Genomic DNA, 14,534 nt, shown 5'->3' on the forward strand with positions numbered 1-14,534 from the left:
TGATTCTTTGTCTCTTTCTTTCACTATTCTCTCTATCTTTCTAGTAGTATATTTATTACACACATCAACAACAAAAGGAATAGTTTTCTCGTCATCACTCATCACAACAAATGTTTGATTACAATAAATCCAAGATAATGGAATCAAGCTCTTTGAAAACCAATATTGGTTTACATTATTACATCGTTCTTTTTTACAAGAAACAAAACGGGTTTGATCAAGAAGCATACTATAACACAAAGTAGTAGAGAAAGAAACGTCTCAAAGAAATTTGTATATTTGTAGGTACAAGAAGGAACACATGTAGGTCCTACCTTAATTAATGGACCCTACACTCCCCGGGCCCCACTTTCTCTTTGCCATTTAAAAAAAAAAAAATTAATAAAAAAAAGCTCCGTTACCGTCAGTAGTCGCAGTAGCAGCAAGCTATAGAGATAGCGCCCACATACACACACATAAAGCAAAAGCCTTTGAGCTCTCTCACCACTCCCACCCTCTCAAATCCTCCTCTCTCGTTTCTCGAGCCTTTTTCTGAGAGGGGTTTCTCTCTTTCTTCTTTGTTCATCGTTCTCTCTGCTTAAATCCGATTTCTTGAATTTTCCCCCAGATCAAAAAAAAAAGAAAGTCTCCTCCTTTGTAAACCATTTTCCGGTTATATAACCTCTCACTGTATCAGCTACATTGTACCGGCTAAACCCCCTCTCGATCTCGGGATTCTCGCCGGTAAATCTTCAATCTTTGTTAGTTCCTGTTTCTAAATCTCTTTCCTTTTGTCGTTTTCTCTTTGGGTTTTTTTTGATCGATTCTGTTGAATGTTAGCTAAAGAACAAGTTTTTATACTCCCTATGATGTTCTCTCGACAAGGTTTCAGTTTATTTCAGATCGAACTATGGAGAGTAAATCTTAGGACACAAACACACACACACTCGTGTTCTTATTCTTTGTCTTGAATCCATAAATGAGAGTTAGTCATCCTGATGTTTATTCTTAAATCACGTGTTTTTTCAATCTCTATTCTATTTCGTGTGTTTGTGTTATAGTTTATTCGCCGACAAGAGTTTAGAATATGGTCCCGAATTTGTTGGTTGGTTTTGTTTTGTATCTTTCTTGTGCTTTTATGTTAAATTGAGGTCAGAGCTTGATTTAGTTGACGTTCTTTTTTGTTTTGCTTTTGAAGGGATATAGAGAGATTTGGGAGTTGGTGTTAAAGATCTCGTATGAATGCTGGAAATGGAAAGAGTTGCTGAGCTCAAGAGACTTCCTAGTAAAGGTCCTGTCTCTGGTCACTTATCCAGTAGTAGTAGACAATACATGGACTTTGAAACTAGAGATCCCCCGAGTTTGCATTTGGAGACTTTGAGGGAACGAGCTGCTCGATACAACACGGGTAGATCTGTGAATCCTACTACGACATTGGGGAGAGAGCTAAGCCAAGTTCTTAATGTGCATAGAGAAGATGTGATTATGACTCAGTTTGGTGGTGACATGAATGATTTTCAGGAGTTTGAGCCTGTTGTGTCCTCTGTTAGAACGATGAAAGCCAAGTATCCTTTGCTGGAGATTGAAGAGATTGGGGCTGCTGCTGATGATGTTACTTGTAAGGGAAGCAATGATATGTCTGAGGAAGCTGGTTCTAGCTCTTTCCGTGGAGTTAGTCATCCTCCAGAGCCTGACGACATGGATCTTATTACTACTGTCTATGTTCCCATCAGCGAAAAAGCCAAACCTGATTCTGTTTGCTTGATGAAGGGTATGTCTACTACTAGTACTAAAGGACCCTTCATTGAAGATCTTTCCCTCTGCGTGCCTCCGAAGAAGCCAAGCCCGGGAATACTCTCACCTGCAGAAAGCATAGTCGAGGAACCTGCTACATCGCTGTCCCCGTTCTCTGTGGCTCGTGCATCGCAAAACACAGAAAACTCTCTGCTACCGCCAGATTCAGACAAGGAATGCGTTTGGGATGCTTCTCTGCCTCCCAGTACCAATGTGAGCCCACATAGCAGTAGTGTTGAAAGTATGAATTTCGCCAGGGCTATGAGTATTGCTAATAGCTCTTCTGCAACAAGTACTACGCAGAGGAGCGATGTTGTGCTTAGTATGGACAAGAACTACTGTGACAGGAGTATCAGTATGGTTTTGGATTCGTTTGAAAGTGCCAAGACGAGTGCAAGCAGAGCTAGCGATAGTAGCGGCCTAAGCGAAGAGAGCAGCTGGAGCAATTTCACCGGAAGCCTTAATAAGCCACACAAAGGGAATGATCCTTGGTGGAATGCTATCTTGGCTATCCGGACTCGAGATGGGATTTTGGGAATGAGCCACTTCAAGTTATTGAAACGGTTAGGTTGTGGTGACATTGGGAGTGTGTATCTAGCTGAGTTAAGCGGAACTCGGTGCCATTTTGCTGTGAAAGTGATGGATAAAGCATCTCTTGAGAACCGGAAGAAGTTGAATCGAGCTCAGACTGAGAGAGATATCTTACAGCTGTTAGATCATCCGTTTCTACCGACATTGTACACTCATTTTGAGACAGACAGATTCTCGTGTTTGGTCATGGAATACTGCCCTGGAGGTGATCTGCACACTTTAAGGCAACGCCAACCCGGGAAGCATTTCTCGGAGTATGCTGCTCGGTCTGTTTTCTCTCTCTCGGTTTCAATATTACAGAAAGCTTAAGTATCATTCACTGTTTTGTCACTTTCTTTAGATGTTTCACATTTTTTGTTTTGGCCAGGTTTTACGCTGCAGAGGTATTGCTAGCGCTCGAGTATCTCCATATGCTTGGTGTTGTTTACAGAGACTTGAAACCTGAGAATGTTTTGGTTCGAGATGACGGTCACATAATGCTTTCTGACTTTGATCTCTCCCTGAGATGCGCGGTTTCTCCAACACTGATCAAAACATTCGACTCAGATCCATCTAGACGTGGTGCATTCTGCGTTCAACCCACTTGTATGGAGCCTACATCAGCTTGCATCATCCAACCTTCATGTTTCTTACCACGCAGCATCTTCCCTAACAAAAACAAAAAGAACAAGTCCCGTAAAAACCAGACGGATTTCTTCAAGTCACACTCAGGTGCTCTCCCAGAGCTAGTTGCTGAACCTAACACACGGTCCATGTCCTTTGTTGGAACCCACGAGTACTTAGCTCCAGAGATCATCAAAGGAGAAGGACATGGAAGCGCAGTGGATTGGTGGACTTTTGGTATCTTTGTGCATGAGCTCCTATACGGGAAAACACCGTTCAAAGGATCAGGAAACCGAGCTACTCTGTTCAATGTAGTTGGAGAACAGTTGAAATTCCCAGAGTCACCAGCTACTAGCTATGCAGGCAGGGACTTGATACAAGCTTTACTGGTGAAAGATCCAAAGAACAGGTTAGGGACAAAAAGAGGAGCAACAGAGATAAAGCAGCATCCATTCTTTGAAGGTGTGAATTGGGCATTGATAAGGTGTAGCACTCCTCCTGAAGTACCGAGACAAATGGAGACCGAACCGCCACCAAAGTATGGACCGATTGATCCAGTTGGTTTTGGTAGTAATAGCAAAAGGATGATGGGACCACCACCAGTAGCAGCAGCAGCAGCAGACACGAAATCTGGTGGTAAATTTCTAGACTTTGAGTTTTTCTAATGCTTCCGAGAGTTTGTGTTTGGTTCCTTCTTTAGCCATTTTTAGTCTTCTTTATGTCGCTATATATTGTAACCATGCCTCAAGCTTTAGTAGATCAGGAGTGGGGGTTTATTTCTCATAGTAACTTAGGTCTATCTTCTTCTCTTTTTGTATGGAGATTAAATCTTCTTCCATGGAACTAAAACTTTTGTAAGGACATGGAAAGCCCCAAGTCAGAAATTATTTAAGAAAATCTCCTTTGGTACTACTGTTAGGCTTGTCGGTATCCTTCTTCCACCCATAGTAAACTAATAGATTCGTAATGTCAATGTCAATGTCACTGCCTTGTTTTGGGTACATCTATATGAACATCTTTTGTGGTCCCAAAAAATTGTTATGATCTAAAACGAATCAACGATTCAATTATCTTTATTCTAATCCCTCAACTGAACTGATTTTGGCATTTGTATGTGTCTTTTCTTTAAAAGTGTCGGCATGATATTCGCTTGATCTCAACATCCCAAAATGTGAATCGGCTATGATCAAAAGATATAAACCACGCTTGTTTTTGTTAACCGTAGACCCTAGTCTACCAAGAACTTTAAGTGCGGCAGACAAAACAGAGAATGATCACTTGTCAGAGTAAGATCCTAACTCTTTCTCAGGGAATCCGATGAAAACAGGACCCACTGACTAGAGACATTTACATAAGTAGTAACCGACCGACCGGTTTCATGCCAAAAGGAGACAGTTCAAGGTCCGTCCTAGATTTGTAATCAACACCTGCTATGACTTATATATCACCATTAACGAACAAGCAAGAGAGATTGGTTCTTTTATTCATTTTCATTAGAACATGTGGCTGAGAACTACATGAAGAAAAATCCCCACATTTCATAACCAGAAATCAAAAGCCAAGTCCTAGAGACTCCACATATATACATTTTCTTTGCAGAAATAAACAATATCCAAGCAAATCTATCAAACAACCAAGCCCCCAAATAAGCATAAATAAAGAGAGGAAAATTGTAACTATATAGTCTTGTATTTTCCAACTATATAGTATAGTAAAAAGTCTATATAATTTAGTGTGCTATTTGATGGAGTATGAACGAGTGCATACCGTCTGTAAGGATTCCGTGAACAGAGCAGAGAAACTCGTTAACGCTTGGAACACACCAGGCAAACCCGTCTGCAAGTTATTCAGAGTCATGGCTCTTGTTACATCTATTGCCTTCGAATGCTTCAGCATTTCTTCCTCCACTCTTCTCTGGCATGCTCCTAGCTCCAACTTTTTCTCAGTAAGCGGGTCCCGAGCGTCTAATACGTGTCCGTTGTCTGGTCCTGAATCCGGGAGACCAAACCCGACCGTGGAATACGACTGATAATATTTCCTTTCGATGTTTCTAAGCGAGGAAGCTTTCTTCTCAAGCTCCTTTGATGCTGACTCTGTTCTTTTCTTTATCTTTAGTTCCTCGGACTGTTTCGCGGATATCACGTGAACAACGTTGATGAAGCTTTTGATTGCTTCGGAAGCCACTGTGTCTGGGACTCGGTCTAGAGTAAGCTTCCACTCATCACAAAATGCGTAGGCATCTACTGGCTCTTTGTGACTGGGATTGTCATCTTGGCAAACTGGAAGAAGAGTTAACTTGAACCAGGCTTGAACCGAATGTATGAAGTCCCTTTGGAATTTAATCAGCCGGCAGAAACTAGAGTGCCATAAAGACACAGCTGTTTCCAAGTCACGTGTTGCTTGTCTGTGTAGTTCAGATGTTGATTCCCCTTTGCCTGACCTGTTAATTAGCCCCTGAACTTGCTGTACGATGTTGTTCTGAATCTCGTGGAACTGATGCATTGATTTCCACATGTACATGAAGCTGCACAAGGAAATATCAGAGATTAGTGTGTAACTTTCTGATGTTTAAAGCAAATGCCTATAGGGACTCAAGCAAATACTGAAGCATAATCTTTAGACCCTTAGCATGGATATGGATTTGTCAAAATGGTTTTTTATCACTCTCTTGTTTTTGGCATTACTACAACTACCACACTTGAAACTTGGTTAGGGACCTTTAAAATGTAGGCTCTAAAATGCCACTCACACTGGGGAAGATCTCTCTCTAATCTCTATCTAACACGACGGATACCAGAAATCAGCATTAGATATTAGCCAATAAGCCTAATCAAAATACTCAGCCTGTGTAATTTAGGCAAAGACATGATCACCAAAGGAGCTTACTTGTTAGTTGTTACTTGGTCTAGATAAGCTATAAAAGCCCAAAACAATACAATATTTAAGAGAGTTAAGAATCTTTTCTTTGTCTCAATCTAAGAAGCAGCTAATCATATTACGGAATTCACTATTCTACAGAAGGCATGGGGATAACTAACTTCTGAAGCTAGCAATTTTTCAACTAATTAGTGTTCACCTACTTGATGAGTCCATACAATTCTTTTAGAGATGTGAAAGTAGGTGGAAGAATACCTACGGACTTCTACAATTAAATTATGATACAGACCTGTCAATGCACGCAGCTGGTAGGAGTGCAACTAATAGCGAACATGATATCATAACATTGATACACAATTAGATAAATCAAACAATGCAAACATACCCATGACAGAGCTCAACGAGCTGCGGGACAAGATCAGTATCTCGAAGGCGGATAATTGCAGTAGACGTTGTGCTGACGGCCTGAGAAGTAACAATTATAAGAGACTGTAACCTCGTGATAGAGCCCTTTGTCTTGTCTAACTTAATCTCATTCTCTCCCTTGTACTCTTGGCTTTGAAGCTTTGACAACTTCTTTTCGTGCTCAATCTTCAACCCTTCTCTAGCCTGAAAGTTCATTCGTATCTCCAATAATTAGTGAAACCAAAACCTACGAAAAATGACAAAAAAACTGATTCAAATTGAACAAACAGTAGAGACCTACCTTGACTTCCTCATAGAGTTTCTTTTCCCATGCCAAGAGGCGGTCTAGACTGGAAGATAGGCTCTTAGGACCACCCGGCTGGTCCAATGCGGTTGTGTCAAGCCTGTACTTGACTTCCAACGGCGGCTTTGACGTCCAGGTTGAGCTCAGGTTGCTCAATACACTACTCGAATGAATCACCGTCTCTAAACACACGAAATTCACAATGCAAAATCAAAATCAACTTTCAAACTGCGTTCATAAATTAACCTAATTCGAATCTATCAAGCAAACTCACTCTTCAATTGGCTGAAACTGCGATCAAGCTGAGCCCTGCCAAGATGGAGCATCTGAGAAACTTGGTCACCAGCAGAGGCCGCCTTGTCAAAATTCTCCTTAATAGCATCAACAATCTCCTTCAAATCTCTATGTCTAACCACCATCTCTCCTCCGCCTCTGTAGCTACCAGAAGACGTCGTCGCGTCATCTGCTTTGCCGTACTTCTCTTGTGAAACACCACCTCCATACTCCTGCGGCATTGCTTGGGGCGGTTTCTGATGGTACTCCCGTCTCATCGAACTCGTCTTCACAGAAGATCCGAAGTCGGAACGAGTCCCAATCTCAGACACTGACTCTCTATCCTCTTCCTCCTCCTCCTCCGCGGCCTCAGATGAGCTCGTCGTACTGTAATGATCATGATCCTCCCATTCGCTACACTGTACTTCCTCTCTCTCAGTCTTCTCTTCTTCCTCAACCGCACCTTTCATAGACTCGAACTGCTTCTGCTTCTGCTTCTTCATATGGAAAAACTCATGCTCCGATCTCTCTGTTTCGGTATCATCTCCATCAACCAGATGACCATAACGGTTCTGCTGTTGCCTCTCTTGAGATTTCCGATCGAAGAACTCAGAATCAGGAGGGGAAGGAGGGTAAAAGTTCTCCCAGTTCCACACGGAAGAAGCTTGAGAAGGAGTGGCTGAGTAAGTAGAGTTCTGGTAAGCAGTAGGGTAGAAGCTCGGCATGAAATTGGATCTCTCACTAGACGAAGGACTCGAGAGAATATGAGGCAACTTCGGTTGTTGTTGCTGATGTTGTTTCCGGCGCCGATTAGATGACGCTGTAACAATCGGAGGTAGTTTCGAGCTAGCAACGGAAGGAGACCGTGAAGGAGGAGCCGGCGGTTGAGTATAGACCGAAGAAGGAGCAGGTGACGGCGGAACAAACTTGGCGGACGAGTGTTGAGACGACGGCGGTGGAGGAGGATGAGTATGGAGAAAAACAGCCGGAGTCTGATCTGATACAGCTAGAGGCTCACCGGCGGCGAATGATGAAAGAGCAGATCCGGTGAGACGAAGCGATCTGCAGTAATCGGCGTGAGCTGCAGCTAGGTGATGTCGTGCGTTGACAGATTCCGTCATGAGACGGCGGCGATCTTTGCACCGCCGTACGGTGTCTTCATTATCGAGCTTCGACGCTGCACATCCCATGGTTTCTCTCTGTCGCCTGAGTTAACTTAAACGGCGGCGCGTGGAGTCGCCTCGGTTGTGCTCTGCATTATTATTATTTTTTCAATAGAGAATCACAGAAAAAGGAATGGGGGAGAAAGTTTCTTAGCTGTTTCCACTTGATCGGACTCTCTTTGACTGTACATTGCTCTCTCTCTCTCTCTCTCTCTCTCTATTTTCTTATCTTTTTCACTTTTATTATTTCTTTTAAAATACAAAGGTTCCTTTTTCTATTTTATTGTTCCCCAGTACTTACTGAGTACTGATAACGAGTCAGTGACTGTCATTAACCTGGACTAGTGTTCTTTTTTCCACTTTGTTACTAAAACAAATTTTGATTTCCCACCAAGTTAATTGTTGTTTAATGCAGTATACAAATTTGACCAGTAGTATAATAGAGTTTTAAATTTGAAAAATACCGTTTTTATTTATGTTGATTATATTATAAGATTTAAGATGGTGCGTCCGTTGATGTAGATGTATTTAATGATAATAAAAAAAAAATCATACTCTCTCCGTTTTAATATATAAAATGTTATGAGTGAAAATATGCAGATTAAGAAATAACCACTTTAAAAAAATTCAACTAATTATAAACAAGACTGCATAAAATAAATCATAAAATAAATAATAAGAAAATATAAAAATAATCTAAAAGTTATTTAAAAAGTTGAAAATATCTTATATTATAAAATAGAGGGAGTATTAAAATATGTTTTGTGTTGTTTTATTGTGGTTTGGGTAGGTAGTAGATTAAATTTGGAAAGACTAAAGTTGGAGTACAATATTATTAGTTAAATTACTAGTTGTAGATTATTATTAGAACAATCTAACGTAATTGCAAATCTGAGAATGGAAATATTTGAGTTCTTAGGGAAGTCATTGAATCGTTGGCTAAAACGGCAGGATGTTTACACTCGGAGTTTTAAAACGGTGTGTAACATGTCGTTGGGAAGAGTCTTTTTACACCGTTTATAGAAAGAAAGTATCCACATTCCACAACAACAAAAAAACAAAAAACAACAACATGCATTTACTTTTTTTGTTGCTTTCCAACTTTGTACAAGAGGTTTCATCAGCAATGGTGAAAAGTGAAAAAAAATAAAAACAACGACATGTAAAAAGAATATCACAAATCAGACTTAAAATAAAAATAGTATTAGGTAGTATATTTAGAAATTGTTCTATCTTTTTTTTAAAGTGAGCTTCGTTGCATCTAATTCGCCTTCTTTTACAATGGATGCATCATGCATGCTTGGTTGCTTCCGTAAATGTAACGTGGGTACTTTTATTTTCTTTCGGAATTGATTAAGCAAACACTTGAAGCTATTAAATCATATTTCACCTTGTTTTGTATTCGCCAATCACCAATTATCAAACGTAGTGATATATATATATATATATATATATATTACGTTCACTAAAATGAGTAAGTAAAAAAATACAAAGGAAAATAAAGATGGATAAGAATTGATATAAAGTATGTGGAGACGTCAGCACCTTCGAAAATGACCCAACTGATTTTTTTTTGTTTTCCCTTTTATAAAAGCACAACTTTTTGTTTTATCTTATCTTTTTTTGGTTGTAATCTTTTGATTACGAATATTCTTTATAAGTTTTAGATTTCAGAGATATTCATATAGATCTTGTTCTTAAAGCTTTCCCAGCTGTGATGTCAATTTTATTCTCTAGGTGAATCAAATGTGGTTAATTTATTTTCTAAGTGTGTTAATGATGTCTCTGGTTTAGCTAATGTTTACACTCTACCATTCACGATATACAGAATCATTTCTACAATGATTCTTCTTAAGTAAAGATTTATGCTGAACCGAATCAATAGTTGAAAACACACACAAACCATACAATTTAATTAGAATCATTGCGTCTTTATAGTTAGGTGTCCGGAGCAGCCATGTGGAGTGGACTGTTGTCTTTTGTGATATAATATTATTGTCTCTCTCTATACTTAGATATGAGTCCAAATCGTGGCGTTGGACGTTGGTCCCATTACTACACCACTTGATTTTGATCGTGCCGGCTTTAACGGGCCTTCATAAGGTAATATACTAATATCACTTATTTGGTCGTTGGCCCATTATTGAAAGAAACCATCTAACATAGAAGAACATTACGTAACGTACGTCATATTCCCCCACGTATACAACAAAACTGCTGAGTTTTATACGTAAAATAAACCTAACATACACATCGAGTGCCAAGTGCCAACGTATCTTCACTGTTTTCAATTATATTCGATTCGGATAACTAAAAATACTCGGTACAATTTATTTAAACGTTTTTATCATATTGTGCTACTTTATAGAGATGTTACAACGAAATGAACAAATAACAAATAGAGTGAATGAAAACAAAAATGGCAACTAACAAAACGTGTCTTTGACAGTCACAGTGCGTCGACTTTTTAATTTTTGTCGTCAGGCTTAATTATATATTTTAATAAACAATTAGCACGTGAAAATTGTGTCCTTTCGATTTGTTATTTGTTTTTTTTTTCTTAATGGTTTTAATTTGCAGAGCTTTTATACTTTATTCATGGAGAAAAACGAAGATCTAGTCTTATGTTTTTTTTATTGATTATATTCAATTCTATTCCATATGGGAGTAGATTAATTTTTTTTTTTTTGGGTAGAATGGGAGTAGATTAATTTTATACTATCTTATATTCAATTCCATATTTCCATATATACCGAGAAAATGTTGTATTACTGTATGTAGTAATATAATTTTGTTAGACTCGTCATTAACGAATCTTGTTATTTCCATTTTCCATACCTTTCTTGACTTCGCACTCCTGCGTTGTGTTGCACGTTTCAAGTATTTTATACAAGTTCTTCTCTTCTCTTTTTTTTTTTTTTTTTTTTTTTTTGCCGTGTTGAATATCGAAAAGCTTATGAAGTTAATATTGAAAAATTTATGTAGTTTGACTGTAATAAACAACAAAAAGGATGATCGACCAAAACAAGTGATTTAATACTGTTTTACATATATCCAAAGAGATATATGAGTTTAGAGAATGTCTTATACACATAAAGTTTGGATCATAAACCACAACAAGTTAAATTGGTCGAAAACTCGAAATTAAGTAAATTTCCAACCGTTTTAATTTGTTAGTTTGTTGGGTTTTTTTTTTTTTCTTGATACCTTTTGTTTCTTTATTGGTGATCAATCGGTTATTTGAGAAAATTATTGAAAGAATTATATTAAATCATTTATATAATATTCGTCCTAGCTAGGCTCTCGTAACCTGGCACGATGATATACACATGTGACCTACTTTCTTAAACTAAAATTTAAATAACTTACAGATTTTGGTAACAACATGAACAAATAATAGTATACGACACCTTCTTGATTTTATATATCGTTTTTGACTTGACATCAAGGTACAGAATTATAGGATAAAAAATGAAGAGAGACAAAATATCATTGAAAAAGAAAGACCAAAAAAGACCAATAGTCCAAACAAAATATTTCGTCACTGTTCTATTATTAACAAAGAACGAGGCAAGGAAATTTAAAAAAAAAAAAAAAAAAACAAACAAAACGAATCTTCAAAGAATGTAACAACTATTATAAATCAACGACGTCGTTTCAGTACTTTAAAGAACCTTCCATGGACCTTCTCTCAATCCATTACCTTTATAAACTCCTCCACGAGTATATATAATTTCTCTTCACTTCATTCGATTTCCAAAACAAACACAATCTTAACTGTACAAACCGAAAAAAAAAAAAACACTCTCTTAATCCACTCTCATCATCAAGGTCATCATTAATTAAGTTTTTTAATGTCTGGTTTTAATTACAGCGACTCGTCGTTAATAAGCTCATCTGAATCCGTGAATAACGGCGTTAACTCACAGTCACAGATGTACTTCCGTAACCCGAGTTTCAGCAACGTTATCTTAAACGATAACTGGAGCGATTTGCCGTTAAGTGTCGACGACTCACAAGACATGGCTATCTACAACACTCTCCGCGACGCCGTCAGCTCCGGCTGGACACCTGTCGTTCCTCCCCCCGTTTCATCATCATCTCCGGCGACGACGACTACGGACGAGCTTTTCGTTAGAGAAGAAGAGGAGAAGAAGACTCCTACGGCGAAGGCGAGTGGATCACACGCGCCGAGGCAAAAGGGTATGCAGTACAGAGGAGTGAGGAGGAGGCCGTGGGGGAAGTTCGCCGCGGAGATTAGGGATCCGAAGAAGAACGGAGCTAGGGTTTGGCTCGGGACTTACGAGACGCCGGAAGACGCGGCGGTTGCTTACGACCGAGCGGCGTTTCAGCTTAGGGGATCGAAAGCTAAGCTTAACTTCCCGCATTTGATTGGGTCTTGTAAATACGAGCCGGTTAGGATTAGGCCTCGCCGTCGTTCGCCGGAGCCGAGTGTTTCCGAGCAGTTGTCGCCGGAGCAGAAGATGGAAGAAGGCGAGTCTAGGTTCGTGGTTCCGGAGCTGGATTTCTCGGTGGATCAGTTTTGCTTCGATGGTAGTTTATTAATGGATCAATCTGAGTGTTCTTATTTTGATAATCAAACATGATTTAGTTTTTTTTAATTAACTTTTAAGTAAAGCTTTTTTTTATTTTTTAAAGATTGAATAAGCAAATATTTGTTTATCGGGTTTGCTGTATGAACCATTTGATCATATGATCTTATGTAATGTGATGGAAAATATATATATATATATATATATATGGAGGTCTTTTTTTCTTTCTTTTGTTTTTTCGATTCCATACATTATTAACAAATTGACTTTAAATACTACAACTTTAGATATATATAGATGCCAATGTCACCTGACTCGATGATGGGTGCATCTATCTCTATATGATAGAAAATGGCCAAGAGGATTTCAAACAATATTACAATTGCGTTTTCGTTACCATTTTTGCTATACGGCTAGTCTTTTTTTGTTTCTACCATTTTTGGAAATTTTTGAACTGTTTATATTGTCAGCATCTTAAGGAAGTTGGATAGGCCTATATTGAAGACATTTCTTTTGGTGGCCGAATCTGTCGATTTCAGTTTGGAATAGCAAAAATCATGACACGTTGTGTGGGAGTTGAAGTTGATGGGCTGCTTCTACGTTACGAGAAAAGTTACGCATTAATTTGGTATTGATCACAATGATCACGTTTTCTTTCTCCTGTTTTTTTTTTTGTTTCCGCAGCCCTTGTTGCTAGGATTTGAGATATACATTATATGCGTAACAAATATGTAGTTTTAAAATTAAGTTTAGAGGTTTAAAAATGTTATATTACAGTATATATATGTAAATTTTGAGAGTTCAGTATGTAGGTCCAACACTCCAACCAAACTTGGAAGCTTTGGTTAAATGAAAGCAATGGGAAATTATGATTGGTTCTTAATCTTTTCGGTTCATTACTCAACAAATCTTTTCTGAAAGAAACAAATTACCTTGAATGATTATTTATAGGCTATTATATTACACAAAACATTACAAAATACAACATAAATTTTTTAAAAAGTAAATTAATGCATGGTACAAAGCATCAAGCGGCGGTATGAGACTATGAGTAACTAACCAAACCAAAACACACCAGAATAATGAAACAACTCAGTACAACAAATAATATAATAAAAAGATACATCAATCACATGGAGTGAAAATTCAAGGACTCGATGTAGTAGTAGAAGACGGAGGGGAGAAGAACGGAATATTAATGGATGGGAGATTAGTCGGAAGAGAAGGAATTACTGTCGGAAATGAAGGCAAAGTTGGCATTGGAGGCATTGCAGTGGGAATCGTGGGAAGCTTTGGTTGTGGCAAAGTTGATGGCATTGGAAATGGAGGCATTGCAGTGGGTATTGTGGGAAGAGTTGGTAGAGTCGGTTGTGGCAATGTTGATGGCAATGGAGGTAGCCCCATTGTCGGGATAGGTAAATTTGGAATTTGAGGAAGAGGTTGTTGCTGGAGAAGCTTTCGCGAGGCCGAGCAAGTGTTGATCGTATTAAAGAAAGAGAGACTCACTAAAAAAGCAATGAAAAAGAACTTGTATGATGCCATTTTTAGGTGTGTTAATGTATCTCTCTGATTATGGCTAAGCCTCCTTAAATGCTTCACTTGTATTTGCTTTGTGCTGATGAGAAATTTAAAGATGTGCGATTGAGTTTATATAGTGGCAGGATTACAAATACTATTGTGTACAAGATCATATATGGTTTTTGGTAGGTGTATTTTACGGTTTCTGTATGGTTGGCTTGAGCTTTTTGTTAGTTCAACTTATTGTGTTTTTTTTTAAAGATTATTTTGACAATCCATGGATTTCTATTAAGGTTAGTTCAACAATCCAAACCCTCCGACTCTAGTACACGTTGCTACCTAAAATAACCAAACTTTACACCATCCTTTTGAGTTTAATGTATAATCTAGCTTATTTAACTTTTCATAAAAAAGAAATAAAAGTTTAATAAAAAAGAAAGAAAAGTTTAATTTATTGAAATTATGATATATCAA

At 38.3% G+C, this 14,534-nt stretch overlaps 4 protein-coding genes across 5 annotated transcripts; 3 read left to right on the top strand and 1 right to left on the bottom strand.

Moving 5' to 3' along the window:
• Positions 1-204: 204 nt before the first annotated feature.
• Positions 205-3,879, top strand: LOC104784408 (serine/threonine-protein kinase D6PKL1-like). Of its 2 annotated transcripts, none has more exons than XM_087512040.1 (3): positions 205-723; positions 1,178-2,630; positions 2,732-3,879. In XM_087512040.1, the coding sequence occupies exons 2-3, from the start codon at positions 1,222-1,224 to the stop codon at positions 3,630-3,632; spliced, it is 2,310 nt and encodes a 769-aa protein (XP_087368166.1). In that variant the 5' UTR covers positions 205-723; positions 1,178-1,221; the 3' UTR covers positions 3,633-3,879. The 2 variants fall into 2 exon arrangements, with proteins under 2 accessions (XP_087368166.1, XP_087368167.1); XM_087512041.1 differs by having other exon boundaries at positions 397-740.
• Positions 3,880-4,430: 551 nt separating this feature from the next.
• On the bottom strand, positions 4,431-8,280 carry LOC104783037 (nitrate regulatory gene2 protein). The gene is made up of 4 exons (XM_010508115.3): positions 6,828-8,280; positions 6,551-6,735; positions 6,230-6,453; positions 4,431-5,491 (listed from the first exon to the last, which is right to left on the bottom strand). The coding sequence occupies exons 1-4, from the start codon at positions 8,014-8,016 to the stop codon at positions 4,705-4,707; spliced, it is 2,385 nt and encodes a 794-aa protein (XP_010506417.2). The 5' UTR covers positions 8,017-8,280; the 3' UTR covers positions 4,431-4,704.
• A 3,446-nt stretch (positions 8,281-11,726) lies between these two features.
• On the top strand, positions 11,727-12,766 carry LOC104783038 (ethylene-responsive transcription factor 13-like). The gene has a single exon (XM_010508117.3). It carries the CDS (start codon positions 11,844-11,846, stop codon positions 12,594-12,596), a length of 753 nt encoding a protein of 250 aa, XP_010506419.1. The 5' UTR covers positions 11,727-11,843; the 3' UTR covers positions 12,597-12,766.
• Positions 12,767-13,420: 654 nt separating this feature from the next.
• On the top strand, positions 13,421-14,039 carry LOC109132594 (uncharacterized). Its single transcript, XM_019244346.2, has one exon. The coding sequence runs from the start codon at positions 13,741-13,743 to the stop codon at positions 13,972-13,974; it is 234 nt and encodes a 77-aa protein (XP_019099891.1). The 5' UTR covers positions 13,421-13,740; the 3' UTR covers positions 13,975-14,039.
• The last annotated feature ends 495 nt before the right edge of the window (positions 14,040-14,534 follow it).

The sequence above is a fragment of the Camelina sativa genome, chromosome 4, assembly GCF_030686135.1.
Source record: "Camelina sativa cultivar CO46 ecotype springtype chromosome 4, ASM3068613v1".
Classification (NCBI taxonomy): Eukaryota; Viridiplantae; Streptophyta; class Magnoliopsida; order Brassicales; family Brassicaceae; genus Camelina; species Camelina sativa.